Genomic DNA, 25,334 nt, shown 5'->3' with positions numbered 1-25,334 from the left:
TGGAAAGTTTGAGCTTCGAATTTTACTTCAAGTTAAAATTACGAAAAATAATTAATTGCATCCCGACAAAATTCCGTGGCACTATATCCTATATGGAATGAAGTACTGATTGCGCAAGCATCAAAGGCAAAATAAATTATTTTATGTAATTTTTTGTGTTAATTAGACATACATATACACGATTAAACACCAATTATTGTTCAAGAGATTGATATCATTTATGCTCTGTCGGTGGTGGAGCATCTTTAAAATAACACATGTCAAAGTAAAATTGCCGTGTGAATTTGTGAACCGCATCTTGATCCTATCCTTACTGCAATTCATACGGAGCATCTTCTCATTATGCCCAGAATGAAAACGTATTCAGCAAAATTTGCGGCAAGAATAGGACCAAAATTCGGCACATAATTCGGAACTTTGTTGTTTTTATTTTTTTTTTAGTTTTTATATACATTTTAATAGAAATAAAAACTAATCCCGATTCAGCTACGTAGTGGTAGAATAATCATTGCTATATTAGATATTTCACTATCGCTCAAAAACCTTGAGCTTAAAACTATATAAAAATAATGCTATCAATATCACAATGTACAGAAAAATGGTAACAAAACAAATATTGTCATTTTAACATTCTACGGACGCTTGCAAATAGCGTCAAATGTAGTAACATTATTTGCAACTATTTTGTCAATCCAATTACCGCCCCCAATGCATCCTCGATACTCCAGAGGTTACTATCACTGACGTTTTATCCATCCCTGGACTATCCCATAGTAAATCTGAAGCCAGCCCAGAAGAAAATATCGGAACCAATCACAGGCATGCAAAGATTTGCCCTAAAGACTACAGAGAGAGCGACGCTCAAAGTTAAACAGTCAACCACAGTGTACCGTTATACGTCCTTGTTGATGTACATCAAAGGACTAAATTATCTGTTCTGTTATGATGCCTCCTGTTTTACTAAGAGATAGTCCAGAAGTGGATATATAACGTTAGTGATAGTAACCACTTGATAATCGAAGATGCCCAATGACCATAACAAAAACAAAGACTTTATCATACATCAGCGTCTGTCTTGTGGTTACCGTTTGGTGACAAGCTGTTTAATGGAACAGCCTCGGGAGAATTACACGTACTTCCGGCTGTTCCTCTTTTCATCATGCCTAACAACCCCACACCCGCTTCCTTTTCGGCCTTTTCTTTTGCGCGGATCTTTTTGTTATGGTCTTCTTCCAATGCGAACTGCACATGTTTGTAATACATTATAAAGTTATTTACCAGGACTGGCACAGAGAATCCAATCATCAGCAAGCCCGACAAGGCACAGAATGATCCGACAAGGTAACCGAGGTTTGTAGTCGGATACATGTCGCCATACCCAACCGTCGTCATGGTAACGATCGCCCACCAAAAGGCGTGTGGGATTGAGGTAAACGTGCTACGGTCATCTACAAAGAAAATTAGAGATGAGAAAACCAGCATTCCGACCATGAGAAAGGCGGACATCAAGAGGAGCTCCTTGAAGGACGCACGTAGTGTGTAAATAAGGATCCAAAGCCCTGGAACGTGACGGATCAGTCGGAATATTCTTAACACCCTGTAAAATAGAGTTATTTCCCTTTAATGTAAATTCTGATAATCACATGAAATATTAACTACTTCTAGCGAGTAGTAAATTAACACACAAATTGATAAAGAGTAAACTCAATGTTTATTGTTTATTTGTTAACCATTTGATAATTTATAGATATTTATGAAGACTAAATATGTACATGTACACAGTTTATAACGTTTTAGTTCATTGATACTAATTAACACACAAATGCAAATTATATCACTGCCACTTCCTTAATTGGTCTCTTAAACCATATATGGACAGATTGAAAGCATTATCTTTCCTTCCGATACAATAATAATTTCATTTCACTTGTAACAAACATTTTGATTGGCTAGAATGATCTCACAACGTAAAATATGACGTCACTATTTGAAACGTTGCCTCTGATTGGCTGATAAAACAGCGTAATGATTTCATTAAAAAGATCCACTTCCTCTGAATAAGATTAAATTGAATGAATTTACCTGAATGGACTAATATGTTATGGAGCTACAAGGTAGGGTATACTCTCAAAGACTTTTTTTTATTTTATAAAAACAAATCTTTGTTAATGAAGCGGTTAATGATGTTACGAGTACACTATGATTTTAATCTTAAGGAATGATTTTTAAATCTTTTGTTATTTACTGCTGTAAAACTGCATTTTTGTAGAGATATTTCAAATCATGCGCACCATAAAACAGCAAATAATAAAAATAATTCCTAATATTTATATTTCGACCGACTGCAGCATTTCTTTTAAATTTAATGTTCCGATAAAATAAATCTTTGTTTTTCAACTTTATACGATTGATGTAACAGCCGGTCAATTGATGGAATCTCAGAAGAGCTGACTTCCTGGCGGGATATGTTCAAAGAGTAAACAAACACAACTCCACAATAACTTTACATCTATATCTTTTCATTCAATTTATAAAATATTTCTTACATATTGCATTTTCTGATGAATAGTTTTAGATTTTCATTATATTCGATGCCAGTATTCTGTATTTGTATATTACATAGTTATCTGCCCTTGCCCAGATACTGATTAGTTGTGCCATGTTTTTATAAGTACAACATCATGTTTTTGATAGAAAACGACGTAACTCTTGCTCACAAAGATATGACGTCACAATCGATCCCCCAAACAAGGCGAATAACTCTGTACAGTGTAAGGACGAAACAGTTTTAATGTTACCTTGTAATCCTGAGAACAGAAATGAAGTTTACGGATCCATCAAACTGCAGTTCTGGGTTGACACTGTAAACTATGATTTCGATGTAATCTGGTAGCAGCGCCATTAAGTCAATCACACCCATCAGGGAGGTTAAATACTGCAGCCTTCGCTTGGCGAGAGTCAAACGAATGATAAGTTCTACCGTGAAAAACGCCAGACATACGAGATCTATTATAGCCAACACTGGGTGAGTCACAGAATACGCTTGTTTGTTCACGTCATCAGTTGTTGTGTTCACTGTTGTGTTCACTGGAGTAGTTCTACTGACGTTAACATTTTGTGAGTATGTCGTCACGTTTGTTGGTGTTCCTGGTACGTCACGGTAATGTGTATAGCTGAACGTCGGGTGTGTCTCTGCCATGAAGCTGAAGATGGATACTGCTACAACTATAAGCGAAATCCAGCCATATACCTGCAAAATATTCACATGATATCAAAGAATAGACAACAGGCAATATAATTGTTTAAACAAAAGTAGATCATTTTCACCTACTCATCATCCTCGATACTCCAGGGGTTATATCCACCCTGGGGGATCTCATAGTAAAACCGAAGGCAATTCATGAGAAAAAATCTTACTAATTTCATCCCAGCAAAGATTTCTTTTGAAGACTACAGAGAGAGCGATGCCTAACTTCAAAATCACACAGTCAATCACAGTGTACCGTTCTATGATTCTTTTTATGTACGTCATATAGATCTAAACTACCTGTTCTGTTATGTTGCCTCCGATATAACGACAGTGATAGTAACCTCTGGAGTATCGAGGATGCTTCTCACGTGTTAATCAAGGACTAAAAGAGGTTATATTATCATTTAACAGTAAAAGATGCGCCACCGCCGACAAAAAGTGTTGTTTTTTTCTCTATAAAAAATCAGGATCAGATGAGTTTTCTTCAGGAACATACTTTACACGATTAGTCAGAGCTTCTTAGTTTACTTCAAGATAGGAATATTAGAAAATAATTAATTGAGTCCCGCAAGAAATCCACGGCCCAATATGGAATGAAGTACTAATTGCGAATCAAATTTTTGACAGACTGCCGAAAATTATTACAGGCTCTTATTTGTACTTTGTAAAATGAAAAACCTTTACAGTGTAAGTTTTCCAATTCTCAAAATGTTGGGAATGGTAATTTTTGGTAGTGAATAACAAATAAAAAAAACTTTTCTCTTTTTTATTTGTGAGTTATGACACATATAACTATATAGAAACATTTAACTAACCAACAAAAACATTATTTTAGTTTATATTAATTTTCCCATTATCTATCCATTTATTCATTTGTTAATTTGTTTAATTAAAAATCTATACTTTTATAATAAATATACATAATAAAATTTTTGATCCATGAAATTTGCTTAACATGACAGCAAAACCGTTATGTTATTGAAATCCGTTACAGATTTCATTTTTTGGGTTTAAACAGGTAAACCGGAAATGAGATTACAGTGAAGCTACATGATAGGAATATAAAATATATTTGTGTCTTGCAGTGCAATTATTTATCATTCATATCACGTATTTCCATTGATCTTTTTAGTTGCAGCTTTAGACCGCAGTTCAGTTTATTTTAAGGATATTTCTATGGAGTAACTTAATATAAATGAGCTTATCGTATTATGTGCAAATACATTTTCTCCATCAGTTTTATGTGGGTTATGCAAACGAGCAGTCTTTTATACCCTTGCCAATTTCTGAACCTACCAATTTTTTCTTCGATGATAATAAAATGTAAGAGTTTTCACACAATTAAATGCCCGCTACATTTTCGATTTCGAAACAAACATTAAGAGTTTCTTAACATAATAATAATAACATTAGAAAATTTATTTTGAATATTATTTAGTGCAAATCTGATTTCAATATGGCTACCCTGGCTGGAGTTTGAGCAGAAGGACCCAAACTCTTTTTCTATCTAGTGTTATATGAGAACCTAGACTTCAATTGTATAACACAATAGCTAACTAATATTCAGCAGTTTTATTGATACGTCAAAAAACTTCAACAAAATTTAACACTGTGGTCTATGTAAAATTATTTAGTTTGTCGATCTCTATACCAAGAATATTTATAATGATTTCTTACCAGTATTGGTACAGCAGTTGTGGAAACTCGATGATTGCAGACATGCCCTCATTTTATATATAAAACGGACTTACAATTATAATCTGGATTTTAGCCAGATTGCTTGACAGTAATATGTGCCGAATTTTCATATTCACGAATCAAGAAGAGCTTTCAATATTTTATGCATCATCAAAAATTACCAACCTTTTGAGAATTAAAATGCATAGGTTTTAATTTTACAAGTACAGGTAAGAGCTGAAAATGATTTTTGGCAGTACTGCTAAAAATCATTATATTGTTATCTACGCAGTAGAATGAATACATACGGTCCGACCATGAAGCTAAGTTGTGATCTAAAATTTCATTTCACATTTTACACTGTTATTAGTAATTGTTAAGTGATTTCTGCAGGCATTTTTCAATTAAACATATATATGGCATAAAAATAGGAATTTCACCGTGAAAAATTATGTGTTGTCACTGCTGTTTATAAGGCATCATACATGTATGTCTGTCCATTTGAATGATTTTCACAGCTTAGTTCATCAAACCTGGTGGTTTTCAATAGATTACTGAAGACAAGATAACATGTTTAAATTTTCGCCCAGCTATAGCACATATAACTTTGAATAAATATCTCATTACTTTGTCCCATTGAGAATAGTAGATTTAGTAAAATTACCTGTCGTCGCGCTACGGTAAAGGTCATTTTGTGTTTGATTATATTTTGTAAATAAACTACTTATTTAAGTAACATACACGACAACTAGTGCGCAAAATTTTTGACATGATATTTTTTTTTCTTCGGTAATCTATTGAACATCATAATGTTTGATGAATTAAGCTGTGAAAATCCTGAACATGGACAGACAAACAAGTATTATGCCTAATAAACCCCAGTTACAACGCATAAGTTATGCACTGTTAATTGTTGTTTTTACGACAGATGTATGTTTTGATGAACCTGCAGGGATCACTTTCCAATGACAATGTATTATGTGAAGTTGACTTGTAGATGACAACGTAGCTTCATAGTCATTCCAATGCACTGTAGATGTAAATATACACAGTGTAATTATTTTTGACAGTTACTCCAAATATCATTTTCAGCTTTTATTCAAACATAAAAATATAAAACCTATGTATAGAAACTATTTAATTTCTCAAAATGTTGGGTTTGGTGACGAGTAACATATTAAAAGTGTTTGTTGATTCATGAGTAGGAGGTTACGGCACATACACATGTGTTGTATACATGCACAAAATGTACCTTAAGCGCATCTCAAGGATAGACTACTTTTCAAATTAAAGACTTGTAATGATAGAATAATTTTGTTTGTTTGACTAATTAACATCCTATTAACAGCCAGGGTCATGTAAGGACGGTCTCCTTATATGCAGTGTGTAGTGTTTATCAAGTACGTAGTGTTTGTTTTGGGAGACTACGGTATGTTCGTGTTATGTGTGTTCTTGTACATACATAATATATATAATTTGACTAAACATACTGTCATATTTATAATGACCTTTTAATATTGAGGTTTTAATATTGTTGTCAATAATCTTACTTTTATGACTAATTCTTAATTATAATGTTTTTAATGTATTTTTTTGCCGCGGTGGCCGAGTGGTTAAGATGTCCCGACAAATTACCACAGGCCCTCCACCTCTGAGTTCGAATCCCATGTGGGGCAGTTGCCAGGTACTGACCTCTGATCGGTGGTTTTTCTCCGGGTAATCGGGCTTTCCTCGAACAAACCTGGCACGTCCTTAAATGACATTGGCTGTTAATAGGACGTTAAACAAATAAAACCCACACATTATAATGTTCAAGTATGTTCCAATAATGTGTAATATTACAAGTTCAAATGATGCAAAACGAGTATATACTGTATATAGATTATTTATGCGGTGATTTTATTTCTTTATTAATTTATTTGTTTTGTGAGCGAATAAATTTCGCGACTTAGTCAAAGTATTTTGATTTAGAATTGTTTTCGCCACGACTTATTTCATTAAATTCAACATGTTTGCAAAACACGCCGGTTTTTTTCCGCGCACGCGCGCAAAAATAAGTTGGTTTCAAGTGCACATACATGTATGTCATTTTTACCTTCGCTATCCGTGATGATGCGGGGTCATTCAAAATCGCCCATAGTCGTGGCCGCCATTTTGTCCACGTGGTTCTGCCCTGTTCTTCCGACTCTGTAGAGTCCAGGAGCGACCCCTTGCGGTCGTTTTCGAGTTGATTCAGGGCGTTTAGTGTGGCGTTCCATGAGTTGTAGTCCGTCCAACAACAGCGTTCAATCACATCATCGGGTAACTGCCAGAAAGCCAGCTCCGCTTTGGCAGCCGGTCCGCAAATGTTTGAGGGGAGGTGGAGCTCTCCTGTGCGGAGGTAGTTAAGTATACACTACAACAGAGGTTCAAAACCATCATTTTATCGTATTTTTAATATAACACCTGATATTGTCATTACTTCAGAATATCGTCTATATACATCGGGTACAATTCGCGGGTGTCACCTCCATCTTAAGCTTTAAACAGATTTTTTTCCCAAAGTAAAATATCCTGTCAAAGTAACATTGCTGAGTGAATTTGACCATATTATGGTGGCATATTTCTGCCATCGAGTTAGTTTAGGTCGACTTAGGGTAACTCAACTTTGACCAGATAGTTATGTCGGCAAGTCGAGCTATAACATGACTTTTTGATAAAGTTATGTTGACCAGTCGAGTTATAACATGACTTGTTGAGATATTTATGTCGGTAAGATGAGTTTTAACACGACAAATCCACATAATCATATTGGAAAGTCGAGTTACACTATCGCGACTGACTATACTGGATCTCGTCGTAATAAGGTAAGTCAATTTTCCAGGATATAAGTCGACTTTCCGTGATGTAAGTCGGCTTGCCGACATAAATATCACAACAAGTCATGATATAACTCGACAGGTCGACATAACTATCTCGGCAAAGTTACGTTACATAACTCGACCTAATATAACACGATGGCAGAAATATGCCACCATAATATTTGCAACCCGAATTTGGGTCCTATTCTTACTGCAAATGGTACTGAATGTCTTCTCATTATGCATAGGGAAAAGATATTCAGCAAAATTCGCAGCAAGACCAGGACCAAAATTTCAAACTGCTAAATTTACACTAGCATGTTTTAGCAATGTAATGGTCAGAAATGACTCGATCTCTCTAGTCTTTGTCTGATATCTGGACTTTAATATGTACAATGTATGTCGCCTTTTGTACTAATGCTGCCTTGTCATTTCATATCTATATTCTATAAATAGTAACATCAGCCAAAACAGGAAAGTGATCGCTCGGGGCGAATCTAAGGGAGGTAATTACTAGATCTAATAAAAATAGGAAAATCACCTTACGACATATTAACCAAATTCATTCAAGCAGAAGAATATGATTATATTTCAAGTACGCAATATACATTAACAATAACTAGCAATGGTTGATCATTAGCTACATAATAGCAAGGGGCCGGCCACACATCAACCAATTTTGTTAAGTCACCGATTTTACAAGGTAACCGACTTTACTACATGTAGGTCATCGATTGTACAAGAACATAGATTTAAAGTCATCATGGAGCATTCAATAGGTGTGTTAAATGTAGTTTAAACAAATGTATTCACTTACAGTTCCCGGAGAAAATCACCGACCTTCAGTCATACATCAAATACGAACCATAAATGTAAATTGAAGAGTGTTTGATTGTGTTAAAGCTACAATGTAGGTTTCGCCCAACCAAATAAAGATTTATTTTGTAAAATCCGATAAACGGAAGAAAATGTGAAACAATCATATTAAAAAAGTTAATTTCTTAATGCTTATGAGATTGAACAAATGTGTCTTGAATATAAGATTGAAAGAAACCCTTGATTTATTACGATCGTCAAGCTGACAGGATTGTATGCAAATAGCTGCGATGGATTGTTGTGTCGAAGTTTCGCGCATGCGCATTATTGCGCACTAAAAGTAAACAAAATGGCTGAACGAAAGCGTTATTTAACAATAATTTTCCTGGTCAAGCTAGGCAACTGACCACCCATGTTGTTCGCTGTGTGCATCGAAAATGATCTGAAGATTATACATGTATCTATGAACAGGATATATTTCAATTTCGTAAACTTTATATTTCATTGGGCGAAACTTACCTTTATTAAAGGTGGTATGAACACAATTAGATACATACATATTATATATTTAGCGCTAACGATTTATATTGAATATATTTGTATCAAATTGCATTCATACCACCTTTAACGCAATCAAAACATGTCAATCTATGCATACATTTTATATATATATACAGTATTCGAGACAATACGCGCATAAAATTTGAGAAAATAAGAAGCGTTAAACAGAACCAAAGTTGGACTAGCCTTTCATAAACTTACTGCATTAATTAAGCCATAAAAAGGTCGTAATTCATTTTGCCAAATACATCCGAAAAAGAAACCTATTTGGTTTACGTGTTTATGAAAGAGGTCTTAATAAAGAGGATGCATGGGATCTTAAGGGATGGGGCGCTTATTGGGTCAAATACAGTATATCTAAGGAGTGACATTAAGATAGTTTGGCCTTAAGTTATTTGTGTTGTCCTCATTTGTGAATTAATATATAACTTCACGTGCCAGTTATGTCTTATAAAAACGACCGACATATTTATCTGGGTCAAAATAAACACAGCTCTCTAGTTAACTTGTAAATCAACAATATAGAAGTCAAAACAGGCGTTAGAATGGGAGATAAGCATTCATCATAAAGATAAATTTACAAACGTCGACGTCGAGCAAATATTCCATTCATGTCTTACTTGTTTTATGTTTATTTTTCGTTTGTTTCTCTGTTTATTTTTTATTTTTTTTTTCTTTCCTTCTTTCTTTTTTTTCTTTCTTTCTTTCTTTTCTTTCTTTCTTTCTTTTTTTCCCTTTTTTCTTTCTTTCTTTCTTTCTTTCTTTCTTTCTTATATAATGTCCAGATAATGTTATAATGGTAATGGTGCTTCTTATTTTGTTTCTCTGTTTATTTTTCTTTCTTTCCTTCTTTTTTCTTTCTTTCTTTTTCTTTCTTTCTTTCTTTATTTCTTTCTTTCTTTTCTTTCCTTTCTTTCTTATAGAATGCCCAGATAATGTTATAATGGTGATGGTGCTTCTTATTTTGTTTTTGTTTATTTCTCATTCTTTCTTTCTTTTCTTTCTTTCTTTAAAGGCCCGCTACCTTACGGGAGCAAAACGTAAAGGTTCTTTTAAAACTCTTGCGACTCTACAACATTATCGATCTCGTCTTAATTCTCATTTAAAAAATTAAAAACCGTTTCGGAAAGGTTGTGGGCCCTAAACAGAATGCACAGATTTCCCTTGATAAAATTGACTTCATCTCGCTATTATTTCTATTGTAAAAATATGTATGTATTGACACTAATTGTCCGTTATTTGTTTGCAATTTCAAAATTTTCAATCAAAATTTTCATTTTATTATTTTTTCATGTCAACGGGTGCGTCATTACAATGACCACTGGGATATCGAAGACAGATTTAGCGAACAGTGTCTAGAAGCATGAGTAAAATATCAACGATTTTGTCCAATTTGTGTGAATTTCATCAGGAATTACTAAAGAGAGCGTGCCATCAGGTAACGAAGCATGAGTAAAATATCAACGATTTTGTCCAATTTGTGTGAATTTCATCAGGAATTACTAAAGAGAGCGTGCCATCAGGTAACGACTGCGGGGTGATACCGGGTATCATGTGCGGTAAACAGCTATCAGTCTAGTACTTATTTATAGGTGAATTTGGGGTCAAAACGTTTTATTGTCGAATTCAGTATAATTTACGGTTGAGAGAATGGGAGTTAATAGCTGTGATAAGTACGTGGCCTAAAATTTAATGATGCTACACATTGAGGTCTCGTTTCAACCTTGATCAAATAAGTTTTGAGATTTTCAAATAAATTTATTGGTATCACTAGTCTAGCAATTTGACCTATGCAAATTTTTGACCTTTTCTATAAATGCTTTTAGCTGGTAAAATGTCTAAACATGGTCATTTGTAGCTGAAAATTACGGGGTAGGGGTAGCATACATCATAATTTATAGATACTATTCTGAGAATAAAAAGAGGAGTGCAATATACATGTAAGCAGAACTAGGCCGTCGTTTTGATATATAAGGAATATTGAAAGGCCAATGAACGCATTTAGACCGGCTTTCTTTGTCCGACAAATTATTCACTTTAACTGTAGGGAGACGATTTACCCAGCGTCTTAATTAGTCGAAATGTAGTTTATAAATAGAGGTTCCCCAACAAGTGACTGTTGTTTATCATGTTTATCAAACTCGAGTTAGTTAATTTTCAAATTTTGAAAAGACACGAGCTTTAGCGAGTGTCTTTTAAAAATTTGAAAATTAACTAACGAGAGTTTAAATAAACATGATAAACAACAGTCATACGTTGGGGAACTTATTTATCCCATAACTTTATACCATGGTGACCATTTTCTCGTCTTCATTCTGAGGGAAACTTACCACCATATATTGTGTAGTGATATCTTTCCGCCATAAAATATAGTGCCTAAATAGAGAACCAATATTCTATTGTTTGATACTTTGAATAAGCAACTACCTGTTAAACAGTAAATCCAATGCTATTTAAAAGAAAATGCGCTATGAAAAGTAGCCCGAAGTTGAGAGCCAATCGGAATCAATAGATCTTGGAATTGACCAATCAGAGGCGCCGGAGGTGTTTACACAATGGAGTGTGTAAACATGAATGATAAACCAACTGCTATGGAATTTATCACATGTTTTTTTCCATTGTGAAACATGCATAGTTATGGGATAAATGACAATTACACATGTAAAGCCAGGACATCTATACCGGTGAAGATGAAGAACACCAAACAAATGCAATGTTTCCTATGTAAGTCTGTGGAACAAAGAAGGTTCATTTCGCTGTACGTGGCGTAGTGATATGTTAACCGGCGTCGTCCTATACAGTAATACAGTATCACTACACTCGACGCGGAAGAACACGAAAATTAACCTTCATTTTTGACATATAATACCAGAAATATTAAAAAATGGCGTTATCTTATTTTATCTTGGCGCCATGAAAACACACATTCCGGAAACACAGTGGGCATTCATGGAAGTGCTATCATAAAATCTCGGAGAAATTTCCGGAAATCTTCGGAAACATGTCACATTTCCGAAGATTGCCGGAAATTTCTCCGAGATGTTTCGATTAGGTCATTTGATGAACGTGTTACAAAAAAACAACACCTCCTCAAATATTAACAAACGTGAGAAATAAGCCGTGATTTCTGGTGCATTCAACTAGCGCATCAAAACTATACATTATAACTTAATTTGAGTGACGACTTATAGCGGATACCCGGTGTAGAATTATTGTGACATGTACATACAGTTCACGCACAGATGGCTATGCACGCATGCATGCTCCATCCTGATCCGTTAATCTCACAAACGACGCTTGGGACTTATCGGTCTGTTGGTATTCTTGTCATTAGTATTAATTACACGTATTCTTCTATCTCTTTCTTCGTTTTCCTGGGTATATTGTTTGGTCAAAGTTGATATATGTTCAAAATTAAATATTTTTAAAATGTAGCTGAAAAACGAGTTTAAAACTTTTTGTTTCAATAATTATTAGTTAATTGTTAATAACACATTCATTATCACTTCCAAAATAGATAAATGAAATGTTAATTTTCATAACGCGGGTCGCCTTATGTTTCCCGACGTCGTCCTAATTAGTACCGCACAGTATATAGTAGAATAGCACTCCACACCACACGACAAATCAGCGGAATGAATCTTCATTGTTAACAAAGATTTACACATGGGGCTTTGAATTTGTTGTAACTTCATCTTTGGTCACCGATATAAATCATTCACCCTTGAAGATACATTTAGGCTCTTCCGTACCTAAGACTAGACTAGTCCATTATGAATTTTCAGGGGTGAATGAGTTGACATACTTTTAGGTGTTTTTTCCTTTCGAAAATGTAGTGGGCCATTTAGAATCTGAAATGATATGACATTGGACCCATCTCGCTATCACTAGACACATACAGTTACATTTGTAATAGTATATATATATATACGTCCTGTATGAAGATATTGTGATTCACAATTACGTGCTTCAGTTCCTCCAGAATTTAGTTTCATTTTCTTTCACGACCCATAAAACGCTCGACCTAACTGTTTAAACCCTCTGATGTTTAATTTTGTTTGCAAAACGGAGCACTTGAAACTACATAAACACATAAAATCTGAAAGGGGCAATAACTACACTTTTATAAAGTAATGACACTAATTAACAATGCGAACCCGAAGATCATTACTATCAGATGTTCAGTTCCATTTGCAGATGAAAGCATCAATTTGAATTTTAAATTTAGACATAAATTTGATATTTTTTCATATTAACGTCCTATATACATTTGTACAATTTATAAAAAATTTAAAACTGTAAAATACAGGTTATACATTTAAAAGTGAAATTTCAATTTCAATTCAGTGAACTACTGAAATTTTTTTTTATATTTTTTTTTGTCAAACAGTATATCAACTGTACATTTGAAATGGTTATACATTTAAAAGTGAAATTTCAGTTTCAATTCAGTGAACTACTGAATTTTTTTTTTATATTTTTTTTTGTCAAACAATATATCAATTTTACATTAATTACATAATCATGAAATATTAATGTAGTTATCTTCCATGCACATCTTTCACTCTGCCATTCTTTCATTCATCAGTATAATTACTTTGTTTGAGTTTTTTGATAGAGAGGGAGGGGGAGAGAAAAATAAAATAATGGCGTAATCGAATATCTGATTTTAATCAGATAATTTCAACTATAGCCGATTGAGATTCGATCATGCACGATACGGACGATGAAAAAGCTTAACGTCCAGCCAGGGTCATTTAGGGACGTGCCAGATTTAGACGGTGGAGAAAAGACGGAGTACTCGGAGAAAAACCACCGAACCACGGTCAGTACCTAGATAGCACTGCCTACATGAGAATCGAACTGTCAGCCTATCCTGTCCCTAAACGACAAAACATTGGTTCATGGGTGTCCGACTGTTTAAATCAAAGAAAAATTACACTTATGCTATTTTGAACGTATATTATGTAATTGACGAATCGCTAACTGTCAATCAAACAGCATGTGACTATGCATTTTGTATTGTGTATGCTACGATACACAATGTTTGCTCCGACATTGAATAGGTACATGTGCGTGAGCGAGCAAGAGGCGTGGCTACACACTGCCTGGCGATCGGTTAATCATTCTAGTTAATTAAAACGTGATCGAGACATTACACTAATTGCAAGCTCGTGCATTATTGTGTCTAGACCAATAAAATCTTTTTGTTTAAAAGAAAGCATGCATAAATTATTTTTGGGTTTGCGAACTGCATCTCATTTATTTTGCATTAAGGGAGCTCCAGGGACCGAGTGGTTGAGACGTCTAACATTTATACGAGGCTATCTAGGCTATAGTGGCGATCGAAGTGGTTAGGGTGCACGGGGGGTCTGATATTCAACCACTAGGTCTCCTTCTCCGAGTCACCGTCACCGTAACTTAGTGGTCAACGTGACGTTCAACTATTTGGCCCCCACTTACGGGCCACAGCAACTAATTGTTATATGTGGTCAAGGTGGCGTTCAACCACTAGGAAGTTTCGCATTGTATCATAAGAACTGCCGAAGTCGCCTCGAGTTATAAAAGTTCGAGCTAATGAAGTTCAATTGTGTATTCAGGTCCCGAGATAAACTCACGAAGTTACCTTTACCTTCTCGCTTAGCAGTTTACCGACCTGCAATCACGACCCCCCCCCCCCCCCCCCAAAAAAAAAAATTAAGACCGCAAGTAGAGATGGTCATCTATCGGTCATTTTGTGCATGAGTATGGACATTAGGAACTGATTTACAACCAAGTGGCGATAAAAACACCGATATACCAGCATAGAAAAACATAAACAAAAAATCAACTTCGTACCTTAGTGCGTTGACTTCCGTTTTTCCCACTTTTTGTTGTTTTGTGGTTCTATAACACCCAGAGTGACAATTTAACAAATGGGGGTATTTGGAGGGACAACCGGATGCTAAGACTGTACAATAAGTGAAACCTGTCTTAGCGTCTACCTCTGTGTAAAGACCACCTGCTTTATAAGACCACTTTCATAGGCGTCGATTTTGTTACCATGACAACGGATCATAAAAATCTGTCCATTGTCTGCGGTATGTCTCATAACCTCTATTTTCAACTGATTTGAACATCTCAATTTCAGCCTCCATTTTGTTAGCAATTCAACCGATCTTTTCGAAAACATCGGCATGTTGTTCGGTATCCCTTTAAAGTACCAATAACGTACATGTAGTACGGAGAGGAAAATCATCGACCTATTGTCAGAAATTTGCATTTTGTATACGTTTATATGTGCTCCACTGTCTACAGCGCATAGATAATATTTATCATTTGGTCAATGATTGATGTTTAATCATGTGTATAAAAATATAATTTCTTTTGTCTCATTGTCTATACAATTAGTCCTTAATTCCTCATAGGGCATAGTGGGCTTTTTTCGGGATACAATTAATTATTTTAAATACACGAACTTTATATTGAAGTAAAATAAGAAACTCAAACTTTTCAACGATGGTAATAGTGTAAAGTAAATGCTTTTGTTACTGAAGAAAAATACAAATTCATCTGCTCATGTTTTTAATATATAGAAATTATAATTTGTCGGCGGTGTAGCATTTTTAAGAACATACATTATATATGTATAAAATAGTAATAATATATATTACAGTCCATTTACGACGGACATACGCACCCCAAGGGACAATTCCCGAAGCTACCTGTGGTTTTATCTGTGAAATATAGATCTGTACGTTCACACGACACGACAATAACAAGTCTCGAAACTGGAAGTTTTAAGTGTCTTCAAAATTTGATAAAACCATTATCACATATAATGAATGTGAGCGAAACATTTGTATTGTTGATACACCTGTAAGAAATCTGTGTCAGGTGGATCAAACTACAGGTAACCCACAGTCATGGCTGTAGCTCGTTATCATGTTAAACTTGTAAGGATGACAAATCACTATTTAAAAAGAACAATCATGACATTGCCCTACAACCGTAATGTCTTACTTCATGGACAGCAGGGAACTTGGGTAAGATGATTTTATCATCACATCGAACAAAGGGAGATTGAATCTTCAGTAAAGCTCAAGAGTAGTTACAAAAACACAACTAGATATCGCGAGGACGTGGTTACTATATTATGCAATAAAATCATTGACCCGTGTTTTAGTTCCTGATACAACACCGATAACCCGCGATTATTTCATGAAAAGATGTCGATACCCCATGTAATATTTAGTTCAGGAATTCACGCAAAAACACCATGTGTTAATTCAAGAAATATGCTGATATTTTGACATAATTTTATTCTGATGACACAGCAACGTCGTCTATTAGCCTTGAAATTCATAACCTATATCAGTGCCTTTAATTTTATTGAAGGTTCTTACCTATACTTTAATGATAATCTTTGTCTAATTTCTGAATTTTTACACAAGTTTCTTAACGTAGACCATTGTATAAATTCCAAATGTTCATTGAGGTCAATATAGGTCTACGTACGTATAATACTAACTCGTAACATTTATAATACATACGGTAAATTCCCCGTACCCTCAAGGCTATGTATATATAGTAGTTAAATGGGTTGAAAACGACATAAAATAACATTTCTTGTTTAAAATTCACACTTTTCATATTACGGTCGCATCATAAATCAACACACAATGAAACACATGTTGTGTGTGACGCGATTAGAATTCGTCGCCAGAACGAGGGAAGGCATTCCAAACCAGACTATGGCTGTACATACATGACGTCACCGTAGAATATGACGTCATTATAGTCATTACCTCATAACTACCATACGACAACCGCGTTTAGCAGACGGCGAGATATATTGTCCATATCAGATCCTTATGAATGGAGGTAAAGCACCTGTCATCTTCCTAACCGCCTAAATGACCTAATTGGTCACTTTTTTAATACAATACTAATTTTAAAAAAATGGAAGATGGTACAGTGCATGACATCCTCTATTCTGTGTTTTAAGTATTACAGAGTTGTCTGCCCTTGCTGGTAGGTATTGATTGTGACGTCACGTGTTTGCGAGCGTAATACTTTTACACAAAATAAAAACTCTGGGATATGCAAAGACTGAATACTTCAGGGAATAATATGAATATCGTTATATCCATCCTGGACTATCTCTTAGTAAAACTGACGGTTTCAGAAGAAAAAAAACTGTCGAGCCGCAGGCATTTCTTTGAAGACTTCAGAGAGAGAGAGAGAGAGAGAGAGAGAGACAGAGACAGAGACAGAGAGAGAGAGAGAGAGAGAGAAAGAGAGAGAGAGAAAGAGAGAGAGAGACAGAGACAGAGACAGACAGAGAGCGGCGCCCAACTTCAAAGCCACACATGTATAGTCAACCATGGTGTACTGTTATTCGATGCTTTTGATGTATATAAAATTAATGTTACCTTTGTTTTCTGCTGCCCCTAGTTTCACAATGCGATAGTCCAGGGGTGGATATAACGTCAGTGATAGTAACCCCTAAATTATCGACAATAGGTAAATACAATAGTATAGAAATATATTCGTTAGAAGTAGAAAGTGCAGGTGAAATAAGATAATGCAGTTACTATTTTTAGTAAGTTTTTTATAACTCACTTTGAACATATCCGGGTCTCGATCAAAAAAGTAGTCCCCAGCATCCTTCCGGAAGTGCTTCCGTAGAAAATTCTCATCCGCCAAAACGAAGTCCGGCTGGCTATTTAACGTCGTTTTATAAGTTTCGAACCTCGTGCCGCCAACATTGAATACAACAGTTTCCCGAGTCGTTCCCACACTTACGACAACTTTCCCTCCCGACTGGATTTTAGCCCCCGGCAAAAGTGCCATGATGCTGTTATGTTTCCCATCCTCACGCGCCTTGGTCGGCATGGCGAAGTTTTCCGTCTTCTCGCTGGTCGAGGCATTACCTCGTAATTGTAACATTTTGACAGTCACGTGGCCACTAGAAAACCTCTCTTCAGAATAGCATCAAATGGGTATATAATTGTGAGCAGCGGTGTGGAAGTGTGTACCATTCAGTACAGGGTTAAAATTGAATGTTTTTATTTACATTTGAATGCAGTTATCTTCTGCTCGTAAATCTTTAGGCGTTCTCGATTTGCAATCATCCATGTCAACCTCTGATGAGGTGTGATAAGTGGAGTTGACAACAAGCGTATTACAATACAGGTGTTTTTGTACAGGTACTGTTGACAGGAAGCCGTGAGCGTGGTAACAAGTCTGTAACGATAATAAACCTATTGAAACTAGGACATGCGATAACACTAGAAAGAATTAATGGTCTGATAGTCGTCCGAACTATTTGTTAAAACTCGTGCTATTTATAGCAAATTGAGATCTCAATGAGTTATTATCGTCTCGTCTCTTGCTCTATGTTTGACGATAGTATTTTTCCTCCAGCGGTATATATCTATGCGGGACGTCTAGTCTTTTTCATCAGAGCCTGTCTACGGTCCTCAGGGCTTCAGTTATAGCGATTTCTTCATTCCTTCTGTAAAATAAATACAATGTTAATACTACACTGACAACAAGACATTGTTAACATAGCCAGGAGGTAAAATGTTCAGAAATTATTCCTCAAAAATTACCCCAATAAAATGTCTCACATTATTGTGAAAGTCACAAAATTCGGTGAGGCTCACCTTGCGTAGTTTTTATTGAACTTAATGATAAGGATTTCTCCTTCTTTTACATACAGACCGTCGATTTACTAAAATTTGTATTTCCAAATAATTATTAAGACATTCTGCTGTCAGTAAAGGTGTTTAAAATACACTGAAGTGTCGTCAGAAAATGATTTCATAAAAGATCTGGTGTTATTCACGAAATGATTTATATAAATTAAAAAGGTCGTAGGATAGAACCCTGAGGACTACCACTAACTACAAATGTAGCTCCTGGGCCGAACCGGCTTTTAATTTTTAAAGTGAGAATGTAAAACGAGATTGATAATTTTGTAGAGTCGCAAAAGCTATATTGGCTTACCGCTTATACTACACTTATCGCTTTTGGAACAATTGAAAAGTGCTACACCGCCGACAAATGGTATTGTTTCTTCATCAAAAACATGAGCAGACGAATTTTAAGTTACTTACTTTACACTATTACCACCACTTTAATATTTGAGCTTCTTATTTTACATCAGCATACAAAACATGTATTAAAATCATTATTACAACCCAAAAAAATCCATAGCACTACATGCATGCCCTTTATGAAACGCGATTACTCAGACAACAAAAGCGAGACAAATTATTTTACATAATCATTTTTGTGATAATTATGCATATATAATAGATGCACTATTATTAAGCATAAGTTATTGTCCAAATGATAAATGTTGTTTATGCTGTGTCGGCGGTGGAACACATTGATGTAAGGCAAGCAATTGTTCCAAAGACTAAACGGAGAGTCCAAGTATACGTTAAGTTCCAAAAAGTGGTCCGATTTAAAAATTGAAGTATATCCCGATGTTTTGGTGGCTGATTACGGCGAACTCCTGTTGTTGCCTTGTCGTGATATCGTGGCGTCGCCTAGCTCATTATTTCTGAACCGTAGTCGACACTACCCGTAAATCACGACCAAAACCAACCGATAGCGCTAAAAGCTAGACGATTCGTTGGGTGGGACTTAATTTTTCATTCAGCTAAAGAAATATCCATACTCCTAACTGTATTGCACTTTGTTATAATTTATAATCTCACATCTCAGTGACAAAGCGACTCAATAGTGCAATAACTTAAAAAATCCTTCATTTAATATAGCGCGCCTTTAGATCTTTACCTGACTGTAGTCCAAATATCCGGCTGTAGTTCCAAGGCCCGAAATAGTCCAGGACTTGGTCTAAACCTTGTGGGATGATCCTAAATAAAGCAGGACACACGTAGTCCTTGGAGGTCCAACGTTTATTGTAGTCCTATAGCTATATCCGGACTGCTTCAATGTCCAAGTATTTCTGGGTCCTGTCATCCGTAGCATAATAAAACAAACAATGCCTTATTTACATATACACATGTATACACTAAGCTATCAAAATTGTCTTTACGACGTCGAATTTCAAAAAGAAGGGTTTATATCGAGTTTCAGTTTTGTCCTGTTTTTATGTCTTGACGCTTTTATCATTGATGAAAGTAAGCTTTCATCTTTACTAAAGAATATAATTATGTAATATAATCCTGTTCCGGGGCATAAATTTATGATAGGTCAAGGTGTCACTCAGGGCGATCACTTCAACTCACTATTATTTCTTTACATAGAGTTACATTTTATTAGCTGCATGACTTACCTATTGAGATACACATAGTCTTGTGTTCTTATTATTTATAGTATTTTTCTTCAGTAATAACATTTACTTACTTTACACTATTAAAAACATTGAAAAGTTTGAGCTTCTAATTTTACAAAATCCATGACACTGTGCCCTATATAGAAATATGTAAATGATTCTGACTGTTAATAGCACAAATCTGGTAAGTCATCAACCTTTACGGAACATACGCAATATATTTTGTATACGAGTGAGCTATACTTCAATGACAAAATCTGATGATACGACATTTTACACGAGAAAAAATAAACAATAACAAATCACATATGCCTAAAGCAAAGTCACGTGGAATATTTCATCGCTGTGACGTCACTAGATCAATTGTTACTTACCTGTAAAATTGGTCTTCTTATTAATCTTAATGAATCCAGAGATGTACGAACGGACAAGATAGTGGCCGGTATTTATACTGGGATGCCGTTGCATGGTATGGACGTATTTTGATGCAAGGCAATTTTCTAATAAGTAGAGTCCGTATTCAAATTACATTTTATAGTTTGCCTTTATTTACACGGTCAAATTATCTGATTCAGCACGGTGAATTTAACATTTACATTTTTATGGATCGAATGTTAACAGAGTTCTTTCTTTGTAACTTTATTTTTGTTTATTAGTTTTTGTTTACTCTAATATTATTGTTTCTTCCTATATATCTTCTTTGCTTCCTTTTCTTTGATATTTACCACAGTCTCCTAAAACACGCACTACGCAGTTCCTACACGCTGCACAATGCATACATGGGAGGCCGTCTTTACATGACCATAGCTGTTAATAAGACGTAATTTTAATCAATCAAAAAAACAAATTCTGATGTTTTCCGTACGTTTACGTTACGAGAATCTGTTAACAGATTTTGCATTTGATTTTTCGATTGTTATTGGCATCCGGAATTATCGCTGGTCCGTTGTATATTTGGCTCGAGTTGTTGATCACATTGAAATTTCTCAAGTGCATTAGTATTCATAAATGAATAATAAACAGGTTTGTGAGTAGCAGTGAAAATATGCACCTTACGACTCGACCCGCGATATCTGTATTCAACGAAAATCCGGATCAGTTTTAAAGAAGATTCACGTAATGTAATTTCTCCAATCTAATTAAAATCAAATCAAGATTCCCATACCTCTCCCTACTCTGTTACCTCAACAAAGAGTAGGTTTACCGAAGCGACGTAGAGATCAAAATATGACCCTAATGGGATTAGTGATCTCTACGTAAACGTTCATGAATTTGTTACGTTTGCACTGCGATATTTTGATGTTTATACTCTCAAACGCAAATATTAAATGTGTGGTTGAGATTATGAAAATTATATATTAAGATGGTTTGTGATAATGAGAAATGGCGCGGTCTTAACTGTAGTTATGTAGTCATGCACAAGATATTCTACAGTTTACAGTTGTTTCGAATGCTTTGTATATGTTAACATGGTCGCTACCAATATATCTGCATTCGGAACTCCTCTGATGTAACTGTCGTTCATGTTTTACATCCGGAGAATTTCGATTGATACCTCTGGCGGAAACCATTTTTCACTGTTGATTGATCAAGCATGTAACAAACAATTGTTATCTGATCAGAATGTTCAGTTGTGGAAATAAATAAAAGATAATTAAATACAAACTTAGTTCGTTTATCAATAATTCCGTTGCCCTGCATGCCAGGGTATGTAAATAGGCGCGTTCGAGTCCGAACTGCATACCCTGCTCACATTTTTATCTCCATACCCTTATACAATCCAAATATTATGATTTAAATGAAGTTAACATTTGTATGGTGAACCCGGAGGACGCTAACAACTATTACGAAGAGAGATAATGTCTTTTTATGGATTCTCGGTCTAGTCGTTTCTGCCGTACAAAAGAAAGGAGCCCGGCCGGTGGACAATTGACGTCACGGACGTGTCGAAATGAAGAGAAGGCGTTACGGTTCACTGCATCTGCGTCTAAAATTAGCACCAGGTGTCATTCGAGTGTTTAGAGTGCTGAGATGCTTGTTTTGTCTGCAAAATGTCGTCAGCAAATAAATAACTTCTTGACTATATACACATTTTCAGCTCGCTGACAGCTCGGATTACGATACACGGCGGAATCATATTTCAAACTTCGTAACAAATAAAGCTGTAAATCGCCGCACAATGTAGTATTTATATTAACCTTGCTGTGAGAAACTGACAGAAGAAGAAACTAACAATATCAGTTACCGGAATCCATTGTATTTAGATTTCTCCGGGGTGTTTTTTTCTTTTCTTTAAAACTTTTCTATTTCACTAAATTTTGTTCATACACATATTTACCCATGTTCTTTTCGGCAATAACTTATGATAATAAAGTGCCAAGTTATCAAAATAATAATAATAATATAAAAAAATGAAGAAGAAAAATGCGAGATACAAAAGACAACTACTAGTGATTTCAAGTGACGGATTTTCTATCGGTATTTATTAAGACAATATACTAATGACATAACTATAATCATTTCGTCTTTGCATATTACAGAGTTAGCTCCCTTGCGGGGTAGGTATCGATTGTTACGTCATAATTTTGTGAGCGCAATTCACGTCGTTTTCTTCAACAAGTATGACGTTACGTTCGCAAACACATGACGTCACAATCAATACCTGCCCGCATGGGCAGATAACTCTGTAATATGCAAATACAGAATAAGCATACAACAAATTGTCAACACCAATGTTATCTGAAGAGAAAAAAGCAATGACAAGTTTAAAAACAAAAATGCTGCAAAAGAAAAAAATGCTACTCAAATTCTATCAAACTCTCCCAGAATTCATTACGGCCCTCACATTCAATGCCGGTACCGCAATGTACCCTGGGAGAGATTGTATTTTCATTAGATGATTTACACTGAAGACTTTACCTCCATTACAATACACGAGACATTAAGATACATTAATGTTGTACTCTCATACTGAGAGTCTTTGAATCCGATTCCTCAAGCATTGGTCAAATATAACAGTGACATAGCGCATTATAGTTTTGATTAGGAATATGTAGATTTTTCTGCTATTTTGCCTGATCGCACAAGGCGACTGAATTTGGGATAATGTCATTTCTCTTCTTCTAACTGCATTTCTTCTTAACTTCTCCCTTGGCAATGCTTCACATTTGGTCTTCATTTGAGCGCTTGTACCTATCGCCTGTGAGGTAAGCAGACAGACAGACAGACAGGGAGTGGGAAGACTGGTTGTCAGAACAATATGTCAGGGTTGGGTTTGTTTATTTGATGTATTCAACGACAGCGTCTGTGGGGTAGCAATAATTCTTAATCATGATTTAATTCAATAAAAAAAATAAAGCGGCTATTATATTACAAGACGATGTTTTAGTAATTCAACAATAATAATGTTCTGACTCATGCAACGGGAGAGAGAGAGATAGAGAGAGAGAAAGATGGATGATTGTGTAGCCGGTTTAGATTCTTCCTATCAGTTTTAACAATATACCTATATGTAGCCACGAGTTATCTCCCTTTAATCAAGGTTAATGTCAAGTTCTAGTGAATTATAGATATAGAAACAAAAAAGAAAGAATCCCCCGGGAGTCCTGTCACCTCCCGAAACGCGGATAGAATCTCCCGAAAGTCATGACATCTCCTGGAACGCTGGTAGAATCCCCCCGGGAGTCGGGATACCACCTGCACCGTTGATCTCTCAATAAATCCAATCTCAGCAATGGTCTTGCCGTCTGTGGCCGGGTCTGGACATCTGTACTCTTTCCCTCCGTATAGCAAGCGTATCTGTTCCACACCAATTTCGTGTGTTTGAGATATTTCTTTAAATAACGAGGGGAGATAACCGTTCTGTGATAAAAAAATCAAAAAATAATAAAAGAAAAAAAAAGAGAGAGAAAATTATTTTATCGATCATGAGATATATGCTCGTATTGTAAACAAAATAAAATTATATTTTAGATTTTCAACAGAAGATATCTACTCATTCTATGTAAAAAGAGAGACAGGGGAAACGTGATATTATTTAGTACGACATAGGCTTCTAAAGGCTAAAAAGATCATTTGAAAAAATAAATCCCCGCGAATAAGTTTCAAACAGTAAATCGCGAAATTGTACACCCGCGAAGTTTAACAACTATACAGTAACAATGGCGGATCCAGAGATCTATATGGAGGGCCTCGTTATATCTTAGAGGGAGCGAGCTGTGGTTAGTTGTCATCATCTAAGAAAAGCCTTAGGATGAAGCTTGTTCAGGAAGCCTCAAAACCCACCTGGTTCCTTTTTCACAAACATTTCTCAACTTTAATAATATTAAGGCTATTCTACCGCAAGGTCTTCAATATTTATTAAATTTAAGGAATTTCTTAACTTAAAAATCCCCATAAGAAAGCATTCCAGATTTAGGCTCCTTAAACTTAAGATGTTTACTTTAACTCATGTAATGCTTTCGTATGGGGAATTTTAACTGAAGAAATTCCTTTAATCCAAGGAATTCGTGAAACTGGGCCCTGGGCTCGCCATTGAAGGGTGTAACATACTCACTGCTTCGATGTCCACTGGGAAGGTCTTTCCTGACAAATGCATACAGATCATGAGCTGCATCTGTAATAAACATATATACATCTTATTTAATTAAACGAGTTCAATAATTTGGTAAGAATATACTGGCACGTGACCAATTATCGGCAATTACCCATTCTCGCCATCGCACGTGTATTTGTAAGGCTGCACGCGAGTTTTCGTGTATAAAGTCATCTTCTGATATATAGAAGACGCTATCGTGCAGGTTCCCACAAAATATTTCTTGAAAATTCGCTTGTAATAATTATACCAATACACATGCGATGGCGAGAATGGGTACTAGTTCTTGACCAGTGGTCACTC

The 25,334-nt window shown here is 35.4% G+C and overlaps 1 protein-coding gene across 2 annotated transcripts; it reads right to left on the bottom strand.

Moving 5' to 3' along the window:
• Positions 1 to 423: 423 nt before the first annotated feature.
• On the bottom strand, positions 424 to 22,786 carry LOC138305882 (voltage-gated potassium channel KCNC1-like). Of its 2 annotated transcripts, XM_069246145.1 has the most exons (6): positions 20,812 to 22,786; positions 19,936 to 20,114; positions 17,749 to 18,643; positions 7,023 to 7,322; positions 2,799 to 3,250; positions 424 to 1,597 (listed from the first exon to the last, which is right to left on the bottom strand). In XM_069246145.1, the coding sequence occupies exons 3-6, from the start codon at positions 18,073 to 18,075 to the stop codon at positions 1,057 to 1,059; spliced, it is 1,620 nt and encodes a 539-aa protein (XP_069102246.1). In that variant the 5' UTR covers positions 18,076 to 18,643; positions 19,936 to 20,114; positions 20,812 to 22,786; the 3' UTR covers positions 424 to 1,056. The 2 variants fall into 2 exon arrangements, with proteins under 2 accessions (XP_069102246.1, XP_069102247.1); XM_069246146.1 differs by lacking the exon at positions 20,812 to 22,786 and having other exon boundaries at positions 19,936 to 20,799.
• Positions 22,787 to 25,334: the final 2,548 nt, after the last annotated feature.

The sequence above is a fragment of the Argopecten irradians genome, chromosome 13, assembly GCF_041381155.1.
Source record: "Argopecten irradians isolate NY chromosome 13, Ai_NY, whole genome shotgun sequence".
NCBI lineage: Eukaryota > Metazoa > Mollusca > Bivalvia > Pectinida > Pectinidae > Argopecten > Argopecten irradians.
This window is presented reverse-complemented; position numbering and strand designations above follow the sequence as displayed.

Coding starts and splice junctions, on each gene's coding strand:
- LOC138305882 (XM_069246145.1), bottom strand. CDS start 18,075: ATGTTACAATTACGAGGTAATGCCTCGACCAGCGAGAAGACGGAAAAC. Junction 7,323..17,748: donor GAGACCCGGATATGTTCAAA/GTGAGTTATAAA, acceptor CCTCTGTTGTAG/TGTATACTTAACTACCTCCG. Junction 1,598..2,798: donor TCTGTTCTCAGGATTACAAG/GTAACATTAAAA, acceptor TCTATTTTACAG/GGTGTTAAGAATATTCCGAC.